Source organism: Metopolophium dirhodum, chromosome 1 (assembly GCF_019925205.1).
Source record: "Metopolophium dirhodum isolate CAU chromosome 1, ASM1992520v1, whole genome shotgun sequence".
Taxonomy (NCBI): domain Eukaryota; kingdom Metazoa; phylum Arthropoda; class Insecta; order Hemiptera; family Aphididae; genus Metopolophium; species Metopolophium dirhodum.
The window spans coordinates 67,500,210-67,528,071 of record NC_083560.1 but is presented as its reverse complement, the minus strand read 5'-3'; the positions used below and the strand labels follow the sequence as shown (position 1 = coordinate 67,528,071).

Here is a 27,862-nt window from a genome sequence, read left to right as displayed (position 1 = left end):
TATACTGTACCTAATAATAGGTGTGTGCTTGAATGTGCACATAACATTACTACGAATGGCAAACATTGTAAGAAATATGTTATTTTTACTTGTAGCCCGTACACTATGTGTTGTCGCCACAGAGGGACAACCGCGAAAATCCTGTCACTGCTGTGTAAATTAAATGATCCTAATATCCTATTACGATGTCCCGAGCATCAAATTGGCTTTGCGCCTGTGGCAACAGGAAAACCCAGAAAACTAAAAACGTCTCTGGCGAGTGTATACATCGCAAACTCCGTATAAAATTCCATAGGCGTGTATTATATTATGCATGCATATTATATTTGTTACGGCAAAATATCGACGTAAAATCGAAATTCCAAAGAGTATATCAAATATTTTAATTACCTATTTCGTAAAACCTTCGTGGCCAGTCTTTAAAAAAAAAAAACCTCGAAAAGTCTAAGTGATATTGTTCTAGATTAGGGTTTGACCATTTGCTTGAACTTTAAAGTACACTATAATTTGTGTGGATTACAGTGCAAAGAAACATTTACTGTCCAAAAAGAAAAGTACATTTTATTTTATTATTTACTAAGATATAGTAATACTACCTATATCTATACATTTTGAAATAAAGTGCATTAAATATATTACCTATGGTTTAATATGGTTTATTGTTTATCATCAAACTCAGAATAAATAGGAAGTTGATAATAATTATTTATTATTGTATTTACACTCAACAATATCATAGATACTATGACGTAGGAATAACTAGCTACTATAGGTAATTTAAATTTTTGGGAAAATGTCCTATCCTAGAGGGAGTATGTCCGTATACCATTTATTTGTACATAAGTGTTAGGTTAGGTTTTTTACACATATCTAACCCCAAATAAAAATTAGGTATGTGTACCACGCACTGACCATAATGAGTGGTAATTTTTGATAAATCGTATTACTTCACTCAAGAACTGGTGTTATTATGTTATGTCTCGATGATTTTAAAAAAATCAGTCACTAAATATGGTTTAATAAATCAATTATGTACTATATTATATATCAAAATCAGTTTTCAGAGAGCACAGGGAATGTGATATCAATCGATGAAGTTTTTAAACTTTTAATAAATTTGATCAAGTGCTTCTCAAACACAGCTTCATACTTCTACTTCTAATTAAAAAAGTTATGAGTAAGGATATATGCGATAAAATTGCAAAACGAAGTCCACTTTAAAATATTTACATTTTGTGCAATTCAAATATCATGAAAGTTTGCAAAGTTTGTGATGTTGCAATAAATAAAATTAATACAACTATAATTCATTTGTAATATTATCGTTCTCACATTAATTCTTTCAAATAATTGTAACTGTTTCACAATTATTAATAAATTATATTATGATAACAAATCAATCCAGTAGTTAATTATAATATAGTCTAATTATTCAATTAAACATAATAGGCACTTATTGTATATTACATTATAATAGCTTAAAAGATAACAGTTGTTAAAGCCGTATGTAAACGACCAAAATCATTATATTAACAGTACATTTTGAAATTCACTGTCCATGAATAATATAATATATTTTTTGTAATTTGTCAACATTCGTCAATACATTTGGGTTGTGTATGCGTTGAAATTTACCGGCACACGTTGTCGGCATTCGTCCGCATACTAAGGAATAACCTATCCTCACAGTGACACATATTTCACCACCAAGTGATGAACTGCAATTTGGTGTTTCACAATTATTATTGTTGTTGTTGGTCGCGATCAGGCGATATGTCGGTAATTAGGAGAATTTTCCAATGGTGATAATTATATTATTATAATACATAATTATAGTTATGACGAAAATCAATATTCGATCGTTGTTACATTCAAACGTGTACGGAGTACATGAAACAGGTGTGCACGTACCAGATTATTGCCGTCTGATTCTGTCACTGTATCTATATACGCTGATAAATTATAATTAGAATAATTATTGATATTAACCGCTACTCTTGCCACCCGAGCACTACTATTGCTGCAATCCAACCTCCACTAACTTCTCCCCACTACCATGGCTACCAGCTCGTTTGATATAATATTATTATTTAATAGTATTACGATTAGGGTTCAATTAATTAACTGTGGACATATTGTGTATTGTGTTGTAATAATATTATGACATTATTATATTACTGCAGGTATTTAGAGTCGTAGTAGATACTGGTACTTCCCCCCTTCTAAATATCGATATTTTCTCATTTATTTCATCAGCGTCTTAGTGAAGGCAGAGTTTCTACGAAATATCTGAAACATCTTTTGGACTATTGAACAATTCACTTAAAAAATAATAAACCGATAAATTTAAAGCCATTATTGAACGGTTAGTAAAGCCTCAGCTTAAATATTTATTAATATTTATAAGACATTTAGTAATTTTTATTCTCACTTAACCTTCGAAGAAATTGTTACAATGTATGTAAGGCCGTACAAGCGGTATATAAAATATAATATGACTTGTGGTGTTGGATCTCCAAGCCTCGAGGTACATGTATAGGCGTGAAAGAAATATTTTTAGGGAACCTCTCAATAAAAATATGCAAAATATTTAGAATAACTCTTTCCAGATATTATGTAACGTATTTCTTTAAACAAATCATTTAGCTTCTCTTTTTGATCATCATCGACCCATCTATATAGCTGAGGCATGCATATAACATAATATAATAATATTATCCCTACGTATTACCTTATTGTCTTATTTAACCGATAATAATATTGATTTTAGAAAATAATATAGATTTTTACATGATTCTGAATTTTTTTTCTCTGTAAATTGTATTTAACTCACTATTTATTTTACACAATACTATGATAATTTATAATCATGTTAATATAAGTTATGGAAATAATTTAATATTTTTTTATTTGAATTGGAAATTTGTCACAGGTCAGCGTGAAAACTTGACTGTATAAATCGATTTTTTTATTCTATTGAATTGCTTCTCATCGGTTTGACAATGAACCTAAAGTTAAACGAAAATGTATTGGCGATTTAAAAGAAAACTGATTTTACAAAACAAAAAGGTCCTAATTTCGTATATTTTTTTATTATTTTCTAGTTTTTACAGATTCAAACAATTATGATTTTTTATAACCATTACAATAGAGGTATAAACTATAAAATATTTACGTCCATTGTATTCCTTAGAAAACTAAATCAATATTGTGGTCTTAGAATGTTTTTTACTTTATTGGATGCTGGTTTGATACCTATTTCTAGTTATAATTAGTAAGAATAAATTCGTAATAGTAAAAATAGAAGTAAGTGACATGTAACAAGACATACGTTGCAGTGTGAAAATCAGTTTGGGAGGGAAAGGGTTAATATAATAGATATCGGTAATAATGTATAGGGCAATTTAATTTGAAAATCAAAAAATGTAATGTGTTCAAGTTACCATTGCTTTATTCAAACCAGCTCTTCCTATATAACTCTCACGTCCACCGGCTATCCTGTACCTGATACACTACACAAGTTATATGACTTAAAACGGGCTTATTATAGCGAGATTACCAGTATTTTAGAAATCATTAAATAAGTCAATATCTTAGATGTACCACCAGATGAAGAAGCTCATAACAATAAAACACGTAGGTTTATCAAACAACGGATTAAGAATTTATCTATGTTCTATTGCTTGGTGTAAGGGAAAGTGTTGACCAACTGTCAAGAAAGTGCTATGAGTACTTGTTTTTAATGAGTAGCAACAGCACTCATCTACCTTTGATCCCCCCCTCCTCCCGAATGTCATTTTTTGCTCCACTTCCCATTGATTTAGTCCGTATGGTATTATAGTATGGGACGTAATCTGGGCACCACAAACTTCAATCGTCACTGCGTTCCATCGGGTTCAATATATTTTTTAAGTGTCGTTTAATTTAGGTTAAAAAATGTGCACCCGACGTTTACAGACCTGTTAGCCAGATTTCCAATCTCCAAGCTTCATCCAGGGTCTGTTAGTTAGTTAAATTGACGTACCTCGATCATTGCAGGCTGCAGTGACCCAACTTCCTCGTTCCGGGAGGACCGGGAACAGAACTAACTATACATAAATGGAAGTAATTTTACCTTATCGGTTTATATGCATTGTAAATTACTCATGAACTATGATTCATTTAAAAGTCCCATTTAATTATTAATTTGATGTATTCTTATATACTTAGTATTTAAGCACTAGTTTTAAAATCAATGTGTTGTCTATCTAGAACTCTAGGTATAACGTTGATATTTAAAAAGTCGTACCATATAATAGATTATTACATATAGGGCATAGTCATGCCATTATAATAATAATAGTAATAATACAAATATATTATACTCTTAGATTGTCAAAAACCAGACACATATTATATAAGCCGTACTCTTGGCTACTTTTTTGCATAATATCTTATATTATAAGAATTACATCTTGAGAAGGCCTTATAGTACGAATTGGATTGGTGTAGGTAAATATTAATTGAGTTTCATAAAATTTCAAATGTAGTAAGTACTTACTAATGTTTTTTTGTAGTATGTAAATAGTGTCCCCAAAAAAGGTCAAAGTAATATACTATGCAAATTACATGTCGATACATTTTGAAAAATATACAGAGTGATACATAGGTGTATTATAGTTTGAGAAGTCAGGGTTAAAAAAGTAGAAAGTTATAGGAAAAGAAAACATATAATAGATAGTAAAAATGAGAGAATAGCTAATAAAAAATAAATACTCATTTAGACTTTGTGCAGGTATTATCATACACCGCCGTTTCATAATTACTAATTCATTTATTAATCATAAGCGACATATACAACAAAACCAATATATTTAACCATATCAATATTAACACAGTTTTATTGCCAATCCTAAGTCTGAAAAATGACGAGGAACATATTGTTTTGCAAAAATATTCTTCGGTGTAATTTAGGTATAAATAAAATATATTTTAGCCACAATTTACATATTTACAAAAAACATGACAACAATTTACATATGTATAAAATACACCCAGCAATTTACATAAAAAAATTAAAACGAAACGCTTACTTATCGAGTCCATCAAATTTTGAAAAAAATGCCCATTTTTACAGATATTACCTATATTGAACTACCGGTAAAGAAAAAATGTTACTGATATGGTTACACATTTTTTTTTTAAATTTAGAAAAAAATTACTACTGTGATGTACAACTATTAAAATCGTAAATATTTATTTATTTTTTATGTAATTCAGTTAGTTAAAATAATTAACAAATAAAACACCCATCTAGTGCATAGGCGTAACGTGATGAATTTATCCAGGGCTTATTATGTTTCTGGTACATAAAATAAATTCTAAAATTGTAACTAAAAATATTTGTTCGGGATGTGGGGGCTAAACAAAATTACAGATGGATAAAGCCCGCTAGACCCTCCCCCTTCCATTCTACGCCTATGATCTCGTGTAGTACTATAGTTAAAAATGTAAACACTGAACTATTTTCAACCATAAGAATATTCTATATAATTGTAATTACTTAGTGTAATTATAGAGTCGTGATAATGATAGTCTGAATAATATACTTTTACCAGACTATACCACGTAGTCGCCTGCGCGTTTACATGTAATGTATGTATAGGTATTTCAGTCGAGAGTTTGACAGTGTTGGTATTTCTATTTCAACCAGATCAGCTATAAAAAACGCATAGTATAATAACACGTCATAAAATATAAAAATAAAAGGACTCAATTGCTATATTTTATTTTTTCCAAGTGCGGACTCATTCGGTATAATTTTCGTTTATATCTCAATTAGCATATTATTTAATAGTGGGCAATAGTAGTTAACAATTTTTTTTTAACTAGTTAATTTAAGTTACCTAATAGTTATAGACGAATGTGAGTCTTGTTAAAAATTACAAACATCAAGCGGAAAAATGTATTTAATTTATTTAAAAATCAGTTGTATACCATATTACATTATACACAGGGCTTGCAAACGTTATAATAACGTTATATTTGAAAAGAAACGATTGAAATTTGTAAACGTAATTATAACAGAAAGCGATAATCAAAAGTAATTAAATATGGAAAAACAAAAAATAACGATTAACAAAATATATTATATACCATTGAACAAAACATAACGCAAAACGTAATTCATAGAATATCATTGACCGAAAAATAACGCAGAACGAAATATTTTAAAATATATTTATTTAAAAGGTCTATTGGTTTCGTAGAAACATTTATTTCATGCGAAAAATCTAAGAATTGATTATATTATATTCCGTATCCGGGAATAACTACCTGCATTAGTTATTATTTTTAATTTTAATAGGTATTAACACTATTTCAAATAACGATAAACACAAAACTTGTATAACATTTTAGTTCTAAATAACGATAAACGCAAAACTTGGATAACGTTTTAATTCTGTATAACGATAAACGAAAATCTTGGATAACGTTTTAATTCTGAATAACATTAAACGCAAAAGTTGTATAACGTTTTAATTCTAAAGAACGATGAACGCAAAAATTGTGTAACGTTTTAATTGTAAATAACATAAAACGGAATTTTTTTTCAAATGCAAGCCCTTATTATACATAATATTATTATAATGTAATTATTGTATTTAATATTATTAAGCGTTTATAACTACTCTACCTATGTCTATACATTATTTATCAGCTCATAAATTACTAGTTAGCTATTTCACACACATAAGTAAATTTGTATTTATGATTCAATATTTTATGACCATATTGAAATTCAGGAATAGTACAAACAACACTTTGAAATTCTATAATTTAGTTCATACATTTATCTATTATACATAATAGTATAACGTTATCTATAATATTTCCGTTCACTAATAATTATTACTATTATTTTTTTTTTAAATCCTTAACTTGTGAAAAACAATATATATTTTAAATGCTTAGGGCTTATAAATAATAATATTATAAAATAATAAACTTATTGTTACCATATTGTTGTTACTAATCAACTGATTACTGATTAGTATCTACATAATATAATGGAGAAATTTTACTTTTAAATAGTTACTAATAGTAAAAAAGTAACTCAGTGTGTACCATTGATCAACTATTTAACATACCTTTAACTTTTTATCTCGTCAATGATAAATATGTATTTCAATATTAGTATTTTTATTAATTGTTAAGTTATATTTTACATATTGTGAGTAAAAAAAAAACCATATTTTTAGAGCCGAATATCACGCCGAATACAATAATAGTCAATAGATACTAAAACTCTAATATAGAAGCGATATAGGAGCAATAACCAGTTGTGTCCGGGTGTATTTCAGTATTAAATTTGGTTATTGAGCCCAATGAAAAAACAATTTAGAGTAGGCATTATGACGGTTTTACGTTCGCGGCCTGCAGCTGGTTATTGCGAACCGAAAAATAAATTAAAAATATAGTAACTTTGTTACTTTTTTTGTCTGCATCGATGGTAAAAACAATATCATAATATTTAATAATTTATGAGACGTAACTGGTTGTCGTACGACCGTGGCCACGGTGGACGGATAATTGGTTTTCCTAACCTAATATTGGGCAAAGGAAAACCAATTGAAACGACGGTGGCCGACTTATCGGCCGGCGGTCGGTGCAGCACCGGTGCACAGGCCCAAACGGTAATTAGCTTGCGCCGCCTGTGGTACTCTTGTGCGTGTAAGTGTCTATAAACGGATCGTATAAAGACGGATCGTCGTGTCCAGTGTGCTGGAGATCGAGAGCGGCCGGGACGAGGCGGCTAATAATAGGAATCGGTCGTGACGCGTTATTATAATAGGTCGCCGGCGGCGTCGTCGTCGGTGCGCGCGTCCGTCTTAAAATAACGCCGCCGCGTGTACGTGCGCGTAACGGCGTCGGGCCCGCGCGTGCCGCCGCCAATAGGTCGCGAGCGGTCACACGGCGACGGTATTACATTATACACAATAATTTGTACATGTTTTTACAATCATTATCATAACTATCACGATATCGTGTTATAATACGATATTATCATTTATTTACACATTATTATTATTGTTATTATACTTTTGATCGGCACGCTAAACGATCGGTCGTCGCAAACGTCGTCCGGCAGCAACGCGACAACATACGACAGCAATAAGAGACGCGTGTGCCTTCCAACCGTGTGTCCACCATGTGCCCGTCTCGTCGGCCCGACGATAAGTAAGTGACGTCCTGTCGGGGGCGACCGTGTGTGCATAATATACTTAAGTTCCCGCGCAATACTGACCTGGTAGACACTGGTATCGCCGGTATACACGCGAGGTTCCCGAGTGGAAAAAAATATGTAAAATATACGTTGCCCGTGTGCAAAGTTAAGGGGACTTTAACCGGTGAAAAATTAAAAAAGTCTATGATTTTTTTTTTTTTAACGCGACTTTTACTCAGCTGATCTTCTAACTGACTAATGACTATTAACTAAGCAACTAAATCAGAATCCATCTTGACCACTCTACCTATATTAGCATTTTATTACCTACGGTAAATTTGAAAAATAATACTTTGGGTTCAAATCATATTTATGCGTCATAATATCTATAACTTATAATACATGGGTACCTATCCAACTTTAGTTAAAATTAATCGATTAATTTTCATTTTTGACCCTCTGTATTATACTATTATACTATTATACAATGATTGAAAAAATCTATATATTGCTCGTTGTAATAATTTAGTTGGGAAAAACGTATAAAAATTTGAAAGTTACCTAATCAATATACCTAAGGTATGCGTGTGATCCAGGTGGCGATTTAAAAATATTAAAACACCAATCAATAAAAATATTATATTAGTTGTCTTAGCAGTGTTTCTTTCTATAATGATTTTTTCCATTTTCTCTAATGCTGTAGCTTGTAAGATATAACATTAGATTTAATGAATTACTAAAATATGAATGTAAACTCGGTTAACAATCAATACGTGGGACGCGAGTACTAAATTTAAAAAAAATGGACTTTTTGTACTATTCCATTGACTATTTTGCACGAGTCTATTTAATATAATAATATAATAGATAGTTGAAATTATAATAATTTAAATCTGTTTTAATATTATCACCTTCAGATAGTAGGTATAGTACTTAGTAGGAGCTTACGTACGGGTGATGTTTCATATTGTTGTACCTAATATTAGTGTTTTAATTATTACGTTGCACTTTAACATCGCTACTACGTAAATAGTGTGTCGACATTTCGAAAACAATTAATGCATTAGCATAAATTACTATCGATACACTATTTATAGTCATGTTATAAACACATGAGACATATATCTCTTGGACCTCAGTAAGCAACTAGTGAACGTGTTCTAAGAGAAGGCTGACTTAAGTGGTATTGAGACAATTACTACCTACCTATTTGGTATACTTTTAAGACATTAGTATTAATCTCCTATAATTGTTAGTTGTTTCATCAATATATTATATTATTAAATCAGAACAATATGTAACTTTTTACCAGCTACGTTTCGTGTGGGAACTTATATACTCAACTCGTCCATCGCGCGGTAACGGTAACCGACCGATTTTCTAGTAGGTATATACGGAATCCAAGTCAAATCATTCACGGCAAATTATCAAAATCATAATATGTGACTCTCGCACTTCGTTTTTTCTTGACGAACTTCAACTCATGGAACAGTGGTGATGCACAACAATAATGAATAATTTTATAATAAATAGGTGTCACTAGAACCTGCCCCATACCACTCACGAGGCTGTATTCAAATTTTCCCACAAAAAATGTTTTCCAAACGAAGTTTAATATTCCAAAACAACGATTTAATATTTCTTGGCTCGCTGGTCTCGTGCGAATTTTCACGAAGATCTTTCATCGGTTAATTTCAAAAATATGGTTTATCTTCTTGTACGTACCATAATATTCTGTATGGATTATGGAAGTTTAATGGGTTTAAGAGCCAAAAGTGTACTCTCAATTGAAAAGTGTTAGAAACCGAAGTAGGTATAATGTGACATACACAAAGTCGAATTCAGATGCATACGTATCGTGATGTATATTTGATACATAATTCGAACAACACTTTGCCTGCTCTCTTAAAATGTGCCGATATTATAGGTAGGTATATAGCAGAACTTTCACAAAGCCCAAGGGAGTCAAATGACAATTCGAGTTTCAGCGAGTTTTTGAGTTGGCGAGTACGAGGGGTGAATTTTTGACTATCGAAAAGTTCTAGTCGTGCAAGTTGTGTATAATATTATGTTATAACGTGGCCAGGGGTGACCTGTTAAATATAAAATGTCTATAGGGATGATTTTCATACCATATTACTATAGATAATATTATATATACATCGCAGCTAGGAGTTGGTAGCGATGACAGGATCTTGTAGTAATAAATAAACTTAACTAACAAGAACTCAGTTCCAATAATTAGCCAAGACATCCATACAATATTATAATACATCAATACCTATAATACTAATGAAATAAAGTATGTCAGAAAAGTCTTAAATTAATAGGTATATGGTCGTATCGTATTGCCGCACTGAGTCTCGTGGCGTTGTGTTTGAGTGCCGATGCAGGTCACGGATAACTGAATGTACTTACACTGAGTAACACAGTGTGTATTAGTCACAGGCTCTTAAGTTATTTGTGTGTGAATAACAACGTATCATATCGGTCAGCAGATAATTGTATCATGTCTGTACTGTATGCAGGGGTACCGTATCTTATATCCATATTTTGTGTCTTGTGTATTTTTATATTTAATTTTAATAATTTATTATATATTTATATCTAGTATCTCGTATCTAGGCAATTTTACATTGCAGTCTGTCCAGCGAAAGAACCATCAATAATGTAGTTTTATAAGTCAGAATTCAAAAAGTCCCTACATCATTGTTCTTTTAAACGACAGGCTTGGAATTTAAAATTTAAAATTTGCCTCGTGCTATTTTATGAGACCTAATTGACGAAATCATAAAATTAATCGTGAAATCGTAAAATAAGTTTAAAAATGGCCGACATTTGTGTAATGTATTGTAAGTATTGTAAACAGAGACGATGGTGTATTATATCGACTACTAATAAATGATAGTCATACCTACCTACAAGTTAAATAAATAACATCAAAGTATATTTTTTCAATTTGGCAATTTACCTTGATAGTAATTATATTAAAAATAAATTAGATATCTAGTAAATTGTATCTAAAGGTAAAATTGGATGTACCCGCATCTAGTATCTATTATATTATTATCTACTAAATATTAAATACTCTTTTAAAGTATCTCGCCCATCACTGTATGCGATGGCACCAATGTCTGTTTCATATGGTATTGCATACAAATAAAAACTGAAATATGTGTAAAAATCACCACCTCTTTTTCCCCAAACACACAGTCCGACTAAAATACGAGACAAATGACAATTTGGTACAATTTTAATAGCTACCTATATAATATGACTATTGTACATTCTACTATTCTAGTATCAGCTGTGTACTCCCATTCACAAAGGCACCATCTGCAATACTCACACATAATATAGAAATATATCAGCGCCACCACGGCCGAAAGTATAATATATTATATAGTTGATATAATGATACACTTATTACAATGTCTGCTATAGGTAGATAATAACACAATTGTTACCAGTAGTAGCGTATCTAAAATTTTTTCAAGGGGAGGGATAAACAATTTTTAATAGGCATTCGCATAATACACACATTATACTCGTATTATTAATATCATTACGTATTATTATTGTGTACTAAATTTGGTCTTATGGGGGGGGGGGGGGGGGGGGTGGGTTGATGGTTACAATGTATAATACACTAATACGCCTACATGTATTTGGTGACGGTGCGATGACGGCGTCCAACTCTCTTCGGTTTTCTTTCCCATTCGTCGGTGGGTATATACTTTTTTTTTTATTTTATAAGCGAACCGTGGAGGCGGGGGCGGCGGCGATGCCATAAATATAATATTATTATATCGCATATTATTATTATAACGACGGCGACTATACGTGCGTGCGCGTGCGGTTAAACCACGTCGCGCCGTCTCGGTTATAATATTATAATATTTTGTTATATATACAGCGCGAAATCTATATACGAGACTCGATTTTTTTATACGACGATGACGACGACGAAGACGGCGGCGGCGGCGGCGTGCTCTGCTCGCTTGTAATAATTTCTTTCAGCCCGCCTGCCCACCCGCTCGCCGCAATATATAAGAACGACGACGACGACGATTATTACACACTGTATATATAAATATATATACCCGTCACGACCACTGTATATATATATATATACATATATATATATATACACACCACCACAAGACTAGTACCAATTTATATGCAAAATATCTGACGATTATTATTATTGTTGTTATTATTATTACGATCATAATTCACTGCGTCCGCCGGCGGCTGTGCCCCGTGTAACGAATAATAGTAGTAATTGTATACCGTATATACATGATAGTATTTATGTACATATTACATATATATATATATATATATATATATTATACCCGCACACCGCCGCCGAGTAGATAATAATATATGATATAATGTCATATACGTACTATATAGAATATATTTTGCGACACACAATAATGTTCTGCGGCGTTTATTATTATAATATATTATTTAATTCACTGGCAATAATCGCCGCCGAGGGCTCGCGATAATGTCGTCGTATAATACGCTGTAGCGTGCGTGTACGGAAACTCGGAAAATTTTCAATTTCGTATTTTTTACCATCCTTTTGTACCGGCCGATTTCATCTCTCCTCGACCGACTGTTGCGGATAGAAAAAAAACATTTAAGTGTTTCACTCGTTTAGAAATAAAACGGTATACCACGGTGGAGGTGAACGAAACGAAACAAACCGATCGAACTCGACTAGTATATAACATTTAGATTTTCTCGGTCATTCCCGTGCACGAATATTATTATATGTATAATTATTAATATTATTATTAACGGGGCAGGCCGCAAGTAAGATCGGGAAGTTTGAATATCAAACTTGCAGCCAAGTAGCATTAAATTATGCTCTAGGCAACATCGGAATTCACTTCAACGTGACAGGATTCAATATATCATACAATTTTGTTTTTCGTAATATAATAATTGCATAGTAATATTTCTAAGTTTATTTGGTATACGTATATTATAGGCGTATTTTGGCAAAATAACACATTTTTTTTAAATTTAAAGAGCATTTAAAATCGTTGAAAGTTATTGTAAACACATTGTACATAGTTTTCATGTAAGTAAGTACTGAGCATTTTTTTATGTCTATAACAAAAAAAATTTGGTAGACACATTAAAAATACTATGTACTTATACATTTTAAAATAATATTATCAATACGCAGACGGTAAAATAATTAGAAATAAGATGTTCAAAACCATAATCGACACACAAGTCTAATAACAAATATTGAAAAGAACAAAACAATGTGTTTATTGATAGGTACTAATTCGTGAAATAAAAAATATTAAGACACGATTAAGTTTTGTTAGTAAATTCTGAATTGAGATGAATTAATTAGATTTAATCGGATACTTAAAAGTGTTTTACTGCATATTTGAGCATTTTTAGGAGCATATAATATGCGTGGATATCTAAGCGTTTACTTGTAGTGTACGAACTTAAGCGAGCCCTGATATTAATTTACCTTATATTAATATTATATGTTTTGATATTTAATATTTTGTTAGATACGATTGCATCAGGCCGGTGTCGCAATAGGATATAATATAGTTTTGCTGTCGCCCCCCTCACGCGATTATGTTTTTTTACTAAATAAAGTTTCGGACAGTTGCCAAAATAGTAGATATCTTCGAAATACGCCGTAAATAATAATAATAATATTTGCGACGAATAAAGGAATAAACAAGATGGTGATATTGTAACAACATGTCGTTGTCGTCGGTAGTCTATTTACGCAGATAAACAAAGCGCAGGAGAAACGAAATAATAATAAATGCGTTAAAATCAACGCGGCGACGGCGACGGCTCTCCGATCGACGATAATAATAATATCATCATCATCGCACAGCTGTTCTATGCTATAATAATGACATGTAAACATTATTATTTCATAGTTATTGTGCCAATAGCGTCCGTTACACGCGCGCGAGCGTAACCCTCATCGATGACCGTTGTAATAATAATAATAATACGGTACAGCCAGGCCGCGATCGGTATATATTATACTATAAACATCACTTGTCACGTCGTCGGCTTGTCAATGTAGTCTCGTCTGGTCGATCTCCTACAACGGATCACAATAATATATTGTTATTATTGTTAAAAGGAATTTTAAGTTCCTCTATTTTACACAACACTATAATAGAGTGCTGAGGGCAACTAAAAAAGTGATATGCTACTAGATATTTTTCCTCTGCAAGGAAAATTGAAAGATCATAGATATTATGTTTTTGGAAATATCTATAGTAGCATGCTACATTTTTTTAGGAATTTAATTTATTATTTCAAAAATTGGTTTGGAAAAAAATAATTTTACCCAGCCCAAAAAAATTATTTTATACCTACTATTTAGGTAATGTTAGATTGACTATGATGGTATAACGTATAAAAGGTATTATCAATAATTTACAAAATACAATTTTTACTAAACAATAATAATAATTATAGTGGAGTCTCATTATAAATTGCATGGTTGTTTGAACAATAATTAGTGCGCTTTTTAAAAGTATTGGAAAAAATTAATTTAAAATGATATAATTTTAGTGTATTCTGTGAACGTATTACGTAAGAGTTGCAAAAGTCTAAAATGAATCCACGACATTATCATACCTAACTTATTAGGGTCCCTAATTAGGCCCCACCTATATAACTAATTACAAGCACGCCCCCCCCCCCCCCCAAAAAAAAAAACAAATCTTGGCTAGATCACTGCAAGGGTGATTTAAAATAAAAGCATGGATATTTAGTATTTTTACAATAATTGTAATTACAATTGTAATTATTTTACAATTATTATATAATATGTAATGAAACTTCAGTTAAATTATTTTTAAATCTTATTTTTTTCACCGTTGTGTAGACACTTTTAATTATTATTCAACAATACTGTGTTTGAATTATTTGATTATTGCACGAATTATCATCCCGGCGTACCTATATAGACATTATATTATGAATTCCATCTATAGGGTTATTTATTTCATAGCAATAAATTATTGATATTATACATCATTAAAACAAATAAAAAATATTATGACAGCCGATAGGTATTCAGTAATAATTGCAGTTACTGCTAAACACTTAAAACGGTTAGGTTGATAGTAAGCGTATAATCCGGAATAGAGTAACACGTGGCATTGGTTTATTTCGAGCACCTATATAGAATTTACGTTCAAGCCCACGCGTCAAAAATCATGTAGAGAAACCATTATATTACCAGACCAAAGTCTAAACACACCGTTTTAATGCTCAGATCTTGTAAATGTAAAAGTACTGTTTTTTATAAAACGAAATCATTGCAGTTGTTTATAAACTTAAGAAGATTACAAACATTTCTCCTTATACTTACACAGTGGCGTAGACATGATTTCTAAAAGAGGAGGGGGGGTCAAAAAAATAAAACAACATAGCTAAATGACAGGGGAAAATAGAAAATCCCCCACTCTCTCAAAACTTTTTACTTAGGTAGTAAAATATTTAACAATAAGAAACAATGAATATAATTAGAATTGATTCAAAACTCATATCAAACACAATATAGAAGATTACCCACTCAAAAGCCGATGGGGGGGGGGTCTAACCCTCACGTCCTCCCTTATATACGCCACTGTACCTACACTATATATTTTATTGAAAATGTAGGCATTATACCTATAGGCTATTAACACGTATTTTTTAGTAAGACTTGCTTGCGTAGGAATGTACGATTTACTTTTTGGGAACACGATTGTATACGATTATGAGATAAATTAGACCTACGTTTATTTGGTGAGTTGGGCTGTGGGGGGAGGGGGGAGCCGCAACCACCCAGATAAATTTGTAAAACATCCCAGTGTCTTATTTGCAGTGAACTATAAGCAAACGTGCTTCGAGATAATATGCCACTGTGTCACTGTAATGCGATCCAGCAACTAATCCATGCGCAACTCAGCTGTTCTCTATCCTTGGGGGCTATCTGTTAAGACATAACCTTATCTATTTTTAAATATTTCATCGTAAACAATTATTGTAAAACAATCAATATTATTACATAAAATGTCCTTTAATATGCTTAGCCTAGCCTATTTAAGTATATACATACGGTTCACCTTTTTTAGCAACACGCGGTTAATGTATTTGAGTATATTTTACCAATTACAAAGGAGTCCCTTAGATATAACATGGTTGTATAATAAATAAAGATACAAATTTCAAAACAGCACATCGAATTAAATGTTTGTTGTCGTCTGAAAAAAATAATTTAAATGTTTTTAAGGGCAAAAATCAATACATTTTTATTTTACCTCAATAATTAAAGGTAAAATATGTTATCATTCATTAAATAATTATTAAAAAAATTAAATTAATAAACATAGATATATATAATATAGGAATATAGCCAAATAGGTAATTTATGATTAATATTAATTATACATAGAACATAATATCTTGTATATTTTTACGTTTCAATTTTAAGGCTGAATATGTCCTACCAACTATTTCTCTCCCGTCAAACCAAAGATTTATTTTTTATTTTATTAAAGCAAACCATACTTACTTATTTATTTAATATTTTTACCTGTTGCAGATACATTCTACTGCAGATTCAGCGGTAAACCACAACGGCGGAATTGGACTAGAGAACGATGTCTACGGTGGCAGATCAACAGCTGATTACTTCCGTTCGAAAACAATGCCCAGGTAATAAAATGAATGGTGTCTGGACGATTATTGATTAAAATTCAAAAGTTCTTTCATAAAGAGTGTTATTGAAAAATTGTTTTTGATGAATTATTATAATATAATTTATATTGTTTGATGAAATGCTTTTTACCAACTGTCCTAGATCTACAATTAATATATTAATTTTAAACGTAGGTTTATAATGTATATGGACAACGTATGTGTGTGACACCGTAACCTGTACTGAATAGCCAGAAATGTATTTTAGCAGGGGAGCTAATGTTAGAATGACAAATTTTTTAGAGTAATAAAACACACGTTTTAGTAAATAATACAAAATAATACATTGATAATCAAAATTGGTTTGTCAGTGAAAATTAATTAAATAGTGGCACCAGAAAATAAAAATAAAATTGAAGACGTCATGATTAGAAATTAGAACGATAATAATAATAACCAATTTAAATTCTGAAATCTAAACGCCTTTCTTTATTGTTACTGTCATTTTTTATAAAAGCAGAAGTGGGTCGAACTACAAAATATGGTATCGAACCGAACTTTTTAATTGTATGTCGAACAGAACACGAACCGAACAATTCAGTGTGATGTCGAACTCGAACTGAACTTTTTAATCGTACATAAACTGAACATTTCGTTTAACATCAAACCACATCCGTACAATATATTGATTATATTTCATTATTGAACTGAACCCAAACTAAACTTATGAATTAAATGTTAAATCAAACTTTATAGTTATATGTCAAACCAAAATAACCAACGACTATCAAGGTAAGGACCAATTTTATAAATTATAACGATTCATGAATATTGAAATACAATAATCAATAATATTAATTTTTAATATTGTTCAGTGAGTTACGAACTTTGATTAAATAAATAGTATGAAGCCAAAATAATTATGAAAGTCTATAAATAATCGATACCCGGACAGTATTGTGTGTTTAATTTTACTTTTGTGATTTTAAAATTAAAAATAACAATAATGCAATAATTAGAATGTATATTCAACACAGGAAACTCCACGTTAAAAATAAATAAAAATAAACTAGAATAGCATATGGGTATATAGTATAAACTATATTAAAGACAATAAACAATAATACAAATTAATTATTTAATATTTAACAAAAAAAACAGGGAATATTTTTTGTGTGAACCATTTGACGTGATGGAATATTTTTGGAGTTCGAACTATTTAGAAGTTATAAAACTTAGATCGACTTTCGAACTCGAATCGAACACTTAAGGTTTGGTTCAATTTTTGAACATCGAACATTCGAACAGTTCGACCAACCTCTAGTCAAAAGGTTTACTATCAGATACAAAAATCTGTTTCTAAACCTTTTCTACAACCGTAATAGGTATTAAGAATCAGGCAATAGAATAATTTCTTCTAAATAATTTATAAAATATTTATGATTTTGAAAAATATCTCGGAAAATACATTCAGTCAGTCCATGGGACTATATTATATAGTTCATCAAACCTGTTTTATGACCATTATCTTTGTATAAAGCAAATCATTTATGAAAGAGTCATGGATAATATTTGTCTTCTATTATTATAATTAGCCCTTCTTTTAAAAGGGCGCTACACCAGCAAACGTTGTCTCTGTTTTACAAATTCGTAACATAGCATATTATTATTGTATCTTCTAAATAATCTATTTAACTCAGATTTAGGTAGTAGAAGAAAAATATTATCTAGCGGTTTTTTGGACTTTAATTTTAAAGCAATAGTTATGAGTATTTTAAAACGCACAAATAATTTACAATTTCAAAATACTCGGCTTGCTTTAAAATTACAATATAAAATAAACCTACAAGGTTCACTAGATAATATTCTTACTTCTAAATTTGATAAAAGAGCAATTTGCTCCAATATTAATCATAAAAAAGTTAAATAGACTATTTTCAGAACGTACAATTTGCCATGTACGCGTAACATAAGACGAAGACAGCGCATGTGGATTAGCGTCCTCTTAAATGTTGATAAAAGTTTGACATTGTTAGTTTTAATTACATTTATCAGTTTTTTACCGCTACACTCTATATACGCATCTCGGAAAAATTAATAACAGAAGCATTTTTCGCCCTCATCCTCCTTACTCTGAACGTGCAGGCGACCCGCCACGAACTGCATATTATATATATACCTATATAATAATATACAGTACCTCGTCGAATGTCAATATGCACCGCCTACCATGGTATTATAGAATCTAAGTAGGTTTGATACCGCAAACAAACTGATGACCGCAGTAATATAATAAAAGCCACAGCGAACAACACGCCTATATTATATTACTATATGAATACTATGAAGAGGAGAACTATTTTGTGGTCTTCGGTAAAGTTCGAGATAAAATGTAAACACTTCACTCGTGTGGTTTTGCTTTTTTTTTTTACCTGTCACGATAGTACGGCTTACCGGCTATACCTTTGCCATATCATAGTTATTAATTATATTGGAAAAAACCCTTTTACGGCAAAATGCACAACCACGGCCAAAAAGATATTAAAATGTTTGACTTTTCCGTGGTCTCTGCAGCCACTGAAACGATTGTCCCTTTTTGAGCATCGATTATGTATAAATATCCCATGCAACGACGTTCAATGATGGCAGCGGGTCTGTACTATTACTTAAATGTTTTAAAGTATACCTACATAATACCTAATTATACTGAAAAAAATTACTTAAAATTTTATTTTTAATAATGTGTCGTATTTTATATGGACTAAATATAAAAAAGGTGGGCAAGCAGATGTAGCTCTGCTGTACAGTAGGTGACAAGTGGGTCACTGTAATGGATGGTGTTAAATATGAATTCAATGATATGATATCATTGTATAAGAAAAACGATTCTGAGCGAAAACGGTCAGTCCGCCTATGATATTACCAAGTATATTTGATGATATTACTGTGAATAAAGTAATTTATATATATCCTACTTACGTGGAACCTTGTTTTAAATTTTCAATCCTTAGCTATAAAAGTTGAACATTTAATACATTTTTAACTACAAAATAATTATCAAATTATAAATTTGATAAATTTTGTGAAAATTCGAACTTTAATTGCTTATAAAAAAAAATTGTGCATATTATGTATTTTTAATATTTTTCAACTGCTATTGTAACAATATATCAGGAGCCTTAAATTAAATTTTCACGCTTTTTAACCCAACAAATAAAATTGTATTGATATTTATAGAAAAAAAAACTAAAAAAATTGAAAACTGACAATGTCCGTAAACAGCTCAAAAAGAGTCAAATTATTTCCAAAATTTTATCGTGTATAGAAAATGCTAATATAAACATTCAGAGAAATTTTCAAGTATCTACAGTCATATGTTTTTTAATTACAACAAAATAAGAAAATCGTTACATGAGAAATCGAGTGAATATCAAATGTTGTAAAAATTTGAATTTCAAACGCTCATAAAAATTTAATTTGACTTTCTTGTAGACATTTTTTTTTTGATAAAGGTAGACAAACTTATGAACAATCTTGTAAGTATTACATTTTCAAATCTTAGATTTAAAAATAAAATTTTTTATGAATTCTCAACTAAAAATAATTTGCTAATTTTTGTGATTTTTCCATATTTTGTCAAGATTTGAACTTTAAATGCTTATAAATAAAAACTGTATTTTTTTTATCTGCCTTTGAAAAAATAACCTAGGAGCCTTCTATTAAATTTTCAAGCTTTTTTAACCAACAAATACAATTGTATTGTTATTTAAAGAAAAAAACTAAAACTGATAAACTAAAAAAAATGGAAACTGAAAATATCCGTAAATAGTTCAAAATAAGTCAAAATATTTAGAAAATTTTATGGTGTATAGAAAATGCTTATATAAACATTTAGTCAACATTTCATGTACCTACGATCATATTTTGTTTTAGAGTTGCACCAAAAACCAAAATTGATTTTCTCAAAAACAGATTTTGTTTAAAAATTCCCGTTTTTCCTTAATTTTTCTTATGTTTTTTCATGTCTCTTTTGAAAACTACTGGGAAATTTGTATACTATTGACCCCCCAGAGTACCAACTACATTCACTTTCCTATCAGAAAAGTTACTGATGAAGAAGATCCAAGCACTTTTACTGTCCTAAAAGGCGATGACAGACTCAAAAATAAAAAATAAAAAACACACATCATTGTAAAATCAATACATTCATCGTTCCACTCAGAATCTAAAATACTAGATAGGTAATATATAATACATAATATTGCAATAAAAACATTATTTTCTGCTAATCTATTCTTACTTTTTGTATTTGTAGTATTTTAGATTTTTTTAACTTGATAATAATAACAACCTAGGTATATACCTATTTATTTGTTTAATTCGTATATTATATGGTGATTTGAAACATCCTTTAAATGTTTGTGTACCATAATATTGCACAGTGGGTGTTAATTAATTGTTTCGAATCCAAATATTGAGGATTAAAAATAGATTATTATTATAGGTTATAATTATTATCGAAGTAAAAATGTAAAAAAGCCACAAGAGAAAAAAATTGGAAGAAATTAATTTTTTTATTACACAAATGTACTGTACTTTATATTTAAATTCAAAAAAAAAACGAAAAGAATTCATTTGGAAAATAAGGTTATAGTTAATAGTTATAGCTAGTCAAATATTTCATAGGTATGAACTGTGTATTCAAATATGAATTAAAATAGTTTCATTATCATACGCAATAAAAATTTAAAAAAAAAATGTAATATCAATAATGTTTGGTGTAAATGTATAATTGGTAATGAAGTATTAATGTATTATAGGTAGATGTATAATACCTAATTTTGTTCAATATAATTATGTACATCAGTATAATAGATAGATAAAAAATACTGAATAAATGGTTTTAAATACATATATATATATATATTAAAGAGTATTTAAATAGTTCTGACGAGTGTTATAACAGTGAACCATATATTTTGCGGAGTACCCCCTACCATTGTAATCCGGTCATCTAAACTTTTAACGCTTGTTAATAAAAATTATTTATACAATAACCGATATATGTATGCTGCTTAAAAAACCAATTTAATAAAAGTGTTTTGTAAAACTGAAATGTTGTAAAATAAATACTTCAAACGCTTGAAAAGAACAAAAACCGATACAAAAAATTAATGTAGCCACATGGTGAATGGATCACTGTTTTTAAAAAAGCATATTATGCTTGAGCTGCTTCAATATAATTTTTATGTGCGCGTTATAATAATCAATATAAAATAAAATATCCATATTGAAATAAGTATATATTCAATGTTTTTCTCCGGAGAATATGGATAGCAGTCAGTAGGTTGTAGATAAAGTACCCACCTACTATATAACTTAATATATTTTCACTACCTAATTTCACAATTTCACAAAACTTCAAGGACTGTTACATGTTCAGTGTTTACATGTATAGTGTATACAGATTGTTTATTAGTAAAATGTTTGAGAGGGAAAAGTTCCACCCTCCCTAAATTTTTAGGGACAATAGATAAGAACATATTTTATTATAAAGGGTGATTCATAAAGCGTAAAACACTCATTATCTCAAAAAGTATTAATGTTTTTGAAAATATTTTTTTTACATAGTTTCAAGTTGTTAAAAAACTATGTTTTAATTAAAAAAATATATTTTTAAATATTTTTTATCTATATAATTTTTTAAGTTTTTTATTTTTTTGAATGACAGCATAGAGTTTTAAATTCATATTCCAAAGCAGAATATTTTTCTAAGTATTTTAATTCATAAAAACCTAATTTAGGGCGAGTTGTCTATGAGGTACAGTGGCGGCGGGATATATGATTATTTGAAGCAATTCCTTCATGTCTGAAATGGGTGGGTGGGTGTATAAATATATATATAATCGTAAGGCCTCAATACAAATATCATGGAAAATATTATAATTAATAATTAATAATGGCCCCTGCTGCTATTTAAAATATACAATATGCTTCAAAGCCTCCACAATTTCGCGCCGCCACTGATGAGGTATAAGCATTTAAAGTTTAGATGGGCGGAGTGGAGTGGTATGGGGTTACCCCGCAAATGTGTGTCCACTACTCCGCTTGTCTAAACCTTAAATACTTATAACCCATAAACAACTCGTCCTAAATTCGATATTTATGTATTAAAATACTTAAAAAAATATTCTGCTTTGGAAAATGAAATTAAAACTCTATGCTGTCATTCAAAAAAGTATAAAACTTAAAAAAATATAAGGATAAAAAATGATTAAAAATATAATTTTTTAATAAAAATGTTTTTTTAACAACTTGAAACTATGTAAAAAAATATTTTCAAAAACATTAATACTTTTTGAGATAGTGAGTGTTTTACGCTTAATAAATCACCTTGTATAACCCTCCTACCAAAAAAAACATATCTACAAGTTATATAATATTAGTGTCTCAGTGTTCAGAAAGTTCACTTGAAAATTGAATTCGTTCGCGTTCAAGTTCAAAGCGTAAAAAAAGAACCCATTCGATTACACGTTCACTTTTTTTTCAAAAAACTCGGTTATGCGTTCACGTTCTTAAAAAAACCAAACAAATCTGGTAGTTAATTTTAATAATTATTATTTAAAAATTCTTCAAATAAAACGTTTAGTATGTACCAAAGGTATACTTTACACAAATTAAAAAAAATATATATATGTAAGTACATAATAATTAAATAGTATACAATAATAACATAATATACCACAAAATATTAACCATAAAATAAATTGCCATTAGCAGGTACATACTATGGTTATTCAACATTATGTCATAATATACTCATTATTGTACCTAGTAATTATTGAAAAGCGGTAGTGACGAACGTTTGCGAAAGCATTTATGTCTAGTAATTGGTACGTCATAATAATAATTATTATCATTATAAGGGAGTATTCAATAATAATATACTAACGTTGGATTCTACAATATATTGTTTAATACCTGTTCGTCGTCTCTATATTTTTAGTAAAATATGCAATACGCGTATCGCAAAATATCGGTTCTGTTCAGTGTTTAGTGTGCGGTTATAGTGAGTGACGAGTGTGGGTGTGTGGGTGTGTGTGCGAACAACTTTTGTGTTTCTCCCATTCATCGCCAGCACGTGTCTTATACATATATGCATAATCGTAACGGTAAAAGGGCAACAACGAGTATTATGGAAAGGCTTTTAAAAACTCACTTTCTCGGTGCTTATTACAATATACATATAAATATATATAATAATGTATAACAGGTACGCGCGGAAATATATGTATAGTGGCTATACAATTTATATACATCGCGAGCTATTCGGCCTGCACACGCGGTCCATCCGTCTTCATCGACCGCCGTATCGACGTATTTATAATATTATAATATATCGTCGGTTGACCCCACCGACAATAACACCTATACATAGTATAATATATTATATGCATGTAGGTACCTATACACTCTCACACGTGCGTATTTCTGTGCGGTCTAAACAACCTTTTCCACTAAACACGCACATCCGCATACATAATAATATTTAGGTATACACAATATAATAATATTGTATCCGCGCTATTAAAAAGAAAATCCCACCTCCCCACCGCAGTTTCCGGTGATTTTTTTTTTACACTGCGAAACGTCACGTCAAAGAGGGAAAACGTATATGAACGGGCATAATATAACCCCCCACCCACCACACAAGGACCCGCCAACCACCCGATGACGTATATATATGACTAGTCTCGCGCGTATACCCCCCATTGTACATAATAATATGTATATATAATATAATAATATAATAATGTAACGCGTGTATCGCGCGCATTGTGCACGTGAACTGCTGCAGTTCGAGAGTCGAGGGCTCTGCAGGAGGCGATTTTCTCGAGTCCTGAGTCCGATTATACTATATATATATACAGTGAGTGTACCATACATACTTACGTGCTTATATCATGTATATAGTGTTATATAATATACGGTCCAAGTGCTAGTTATATATATATATTAGATATATACATCGTGGCAGTAAACGACCTGCGCCGATGATGATTGATCGTCGTCGTCATCGGTGTCCGCCAGCGAGTTACACTCGTCGACGACGACCAACGCACGACGATGATTGAATGCACATTATAATATATATATACCGTGCCTATAACTTGCCCACGCGTGTATCTATCATAATGTATGTGTGTTATTATTATATTTTTTTTATCTGTTAGTCGATCGTGCGTGGTTAGACGTCACATTATTCCATATACCTGCATCGCACTCGTATATAATATTATACATTGTTCGTATACCTGGACTGATATTCTAAGGATTTTCTCCGATGTCGATGCGTCTGATATATATTATTATAATATGTACACTGCAGCAGGCGGTTAGGATATGATACTGAATGATGGTATTATGTCGTCACGAGATTTATGTAGAATTAAAAACCTAAACCCTCGATATATTATATATTATGTAATATGTATATGTACTTAAAAAAATAATATCATACATTTATACTATTATTTTCTCGATTTTTTTTTAATTAGCGTTTGTGACGTGATGATATAAGTTGAAAACAAATTGTATTATATTTTATGATTGTTTGATTTCAATTGCACATACTCGTTATGTCGACTTTACAAAGAATACTGTGGGGTTATTCCTATCATCTGATTTTAATTCTACTGCGTGTTAAAGTAAACAGGCCTAGTTTATACCAATAACAGTGGTTGCACGTGTATATATGTAATTGTGTGCAAAGTCAAGTTGCACTTGATATAATATAATATTAATAAACCAGCTTTGCTCATAAAAAAAAAACATTAAAAAGATGTAGTTAGGTATTCAATATACAAAACAAAGCATGCATTTGAAAACAAATTTTGTTTTAGGTTGTTTACAATTAAAACGTTACAAAATCTTTGCGTTTACCGTTATTTAGAATCAAAACGTTATACAAGTTTTGCGTTTACATTTATTTAAAATAGTGTTAATACCTATTAAATTTAAAAAATAATAACTAATGCGGGTAGGTTACGTAACTAATGCGGCCCGGATACGAAATATAATATAATCAATTCTTAGATTATTTGCATGAAATAAATGTTTCTACGAAACCAATAGAGCTTTTAAATAAATAGATATTAAAATATTTTGTTTTGCGTTTTTTTTCGATCAATGATATTCTATAAATTACGTTTTGAGCGTTATGTTTTGTTTAATCGTATATAATATATTTTGTTAATCGTTATGTTTTGTTTTAGAGTATTTAATTATTTTTGATTATCGCTTTCCGTTTTAATTACGTTTACAAATTCAATCGTTTTTTGTCAAATATAACGTTATAAATAATGTCATTATAGAGTTTACAAGCTCTGATTCAAAAGCCTTGAAGAAATCCCGGCACATTTAAATACAACGTGTGCCTTCCCTGTCCCTGCTATAAATGGGAAATAGAGCGATATGACATTTGGGGTTGGGAGCGGGTGTTGGAAATTATTTGGAACAACTGTGTGAATAAAAAATCATGAAATAATTCGAGAGTATCTTCGAAAAAGGGGAAAAAAGAAATATACGATTTGTGACATCCCCTCCCCTCAATAAGAGGGGAAAAAAATGAAGTAAAGGACGCCGTGTATCCACATCTCACAAGTGCACTTGGAGGGGAATTATTGAAACGATTTCGTGAAAATGAGTATTATAAAATTCGATGTAAGTGTAATAGGAAAACCTAAATTAGCAGTATAAATTACAACTCACAATAATATAATTATTATTGCTTTGTAAAGTCATCGTCATAGACCTATTTGATATCCAGGAGTAGTGTATAATAACAGTGTATTGTATATTATATCGGAAATATAAAATTATAACTAACTATAAAGCGTAAAGTAATACCCAATCGTCAATGCTCTCACTGTGTCAACTCCCGACATTCTGCTTTAATTTCATGACTACAATTTTTATTTAATTATATTTCACGTCTTTTTGGGACACAGGAGGACCGGAACGGCAACCGTGATGGACGACTACGACTACGGTAACGGTAACGACGGCGAAGGGAACGCCACGGCAGTCGGCGGCGGTGGCCACCGACAGTGGCCCGCGTCGTCGGCGGACATCGTCGAGTACGATTCGTCCGCGGTCGCCGACTCGCCGACGCCGCAGCAACAGCAACAATTTCTACTACCTCAGCCGCAGCAACACCATCACCACCTGCAGCAGCAACAGACCAACGCGTTCCCGCAGAAACCCGGCGCCTCGGTGTCTGCGTACGAACCGAACTCAGCCGCCGGCCGCCGTGCCGCCCAAGCCGACCACAACTTATCGGCCGGCGGCGGGCACAAGTCCACGGCCAAGTGGAAGACCCGTGCACTGTACGTGTTTCTCGCTTGCCTGCTGGCAGTCGTCATCGTCAACCTTACGCTCACGCTCTGGTTCATCCGGGTCACGCAGTTCACGTCGGTAATTATAGAATGTCTTGTAACTATTTCCATACGTTTGGGTGTCAAGGGCGCCGGCAAGGGGGTGCCTGCAGAGACCGTGCCCCCCCCCCCCACTAGTTTAGTTAATGTCAATTGTTTTTGTAAAAAAAATAAAAATAGTATACGTGCAGACTGCAACTGTAATATTATTATCAGAGACTTTTGTTGTGACACCCCCCCCCCCTACCACCAAGTTTCTATTTCCGTGAACTCCATCTATAGGTGTGCTTAAAGCTAAACATAAACTATAGTCGAAATTTTATATTTTCGAACTTTTTAACCGAACCAGTTTGTTAATTTTCCAATTGACTTATAACAGGTTAAACGCCAATCGTGGCAACGTGGGGCTTTCAAACCCTATTGTAGTCTTTTTTGTTTGTCACCGTATAGGGTCTCCAAAACCTTGGTTTTAAATGTTATCTCACGGAAATCAAATAGTGACATGGAGGACAAA

The 27,862-nt window shown here is 31.1% G+C and overlaps 1 protein-coding gene across 2 annotated transcripts in view; it reads left to right on the top strand.

The window, feature by feature from the left end:
• The window catches only part of LOC132935715 (uncharacterized), a 170,362-nt gene that overhangs the window by 119,049 nt on the left and 23,451 nt on the right, over positions 1 to 27,862 (top strand). For both annotated transcript variants that reach the window (XM_061002331.1, XM_061002330.1), the window contains exons 3-4: positions 16,818 to 16,930; positions 26,923 to 27,388. In XM_061002331.1, coding sequence (XP_060858314.1) covers positions 16,818 to 16,930; positions 26,923 to 27,388 — 579 coding nt within the window. The remainder of the gene's footprint in view (positions 1 to 16,817; positions 16,931 to 26,922; positions 27,389 to 27,862) is intronic.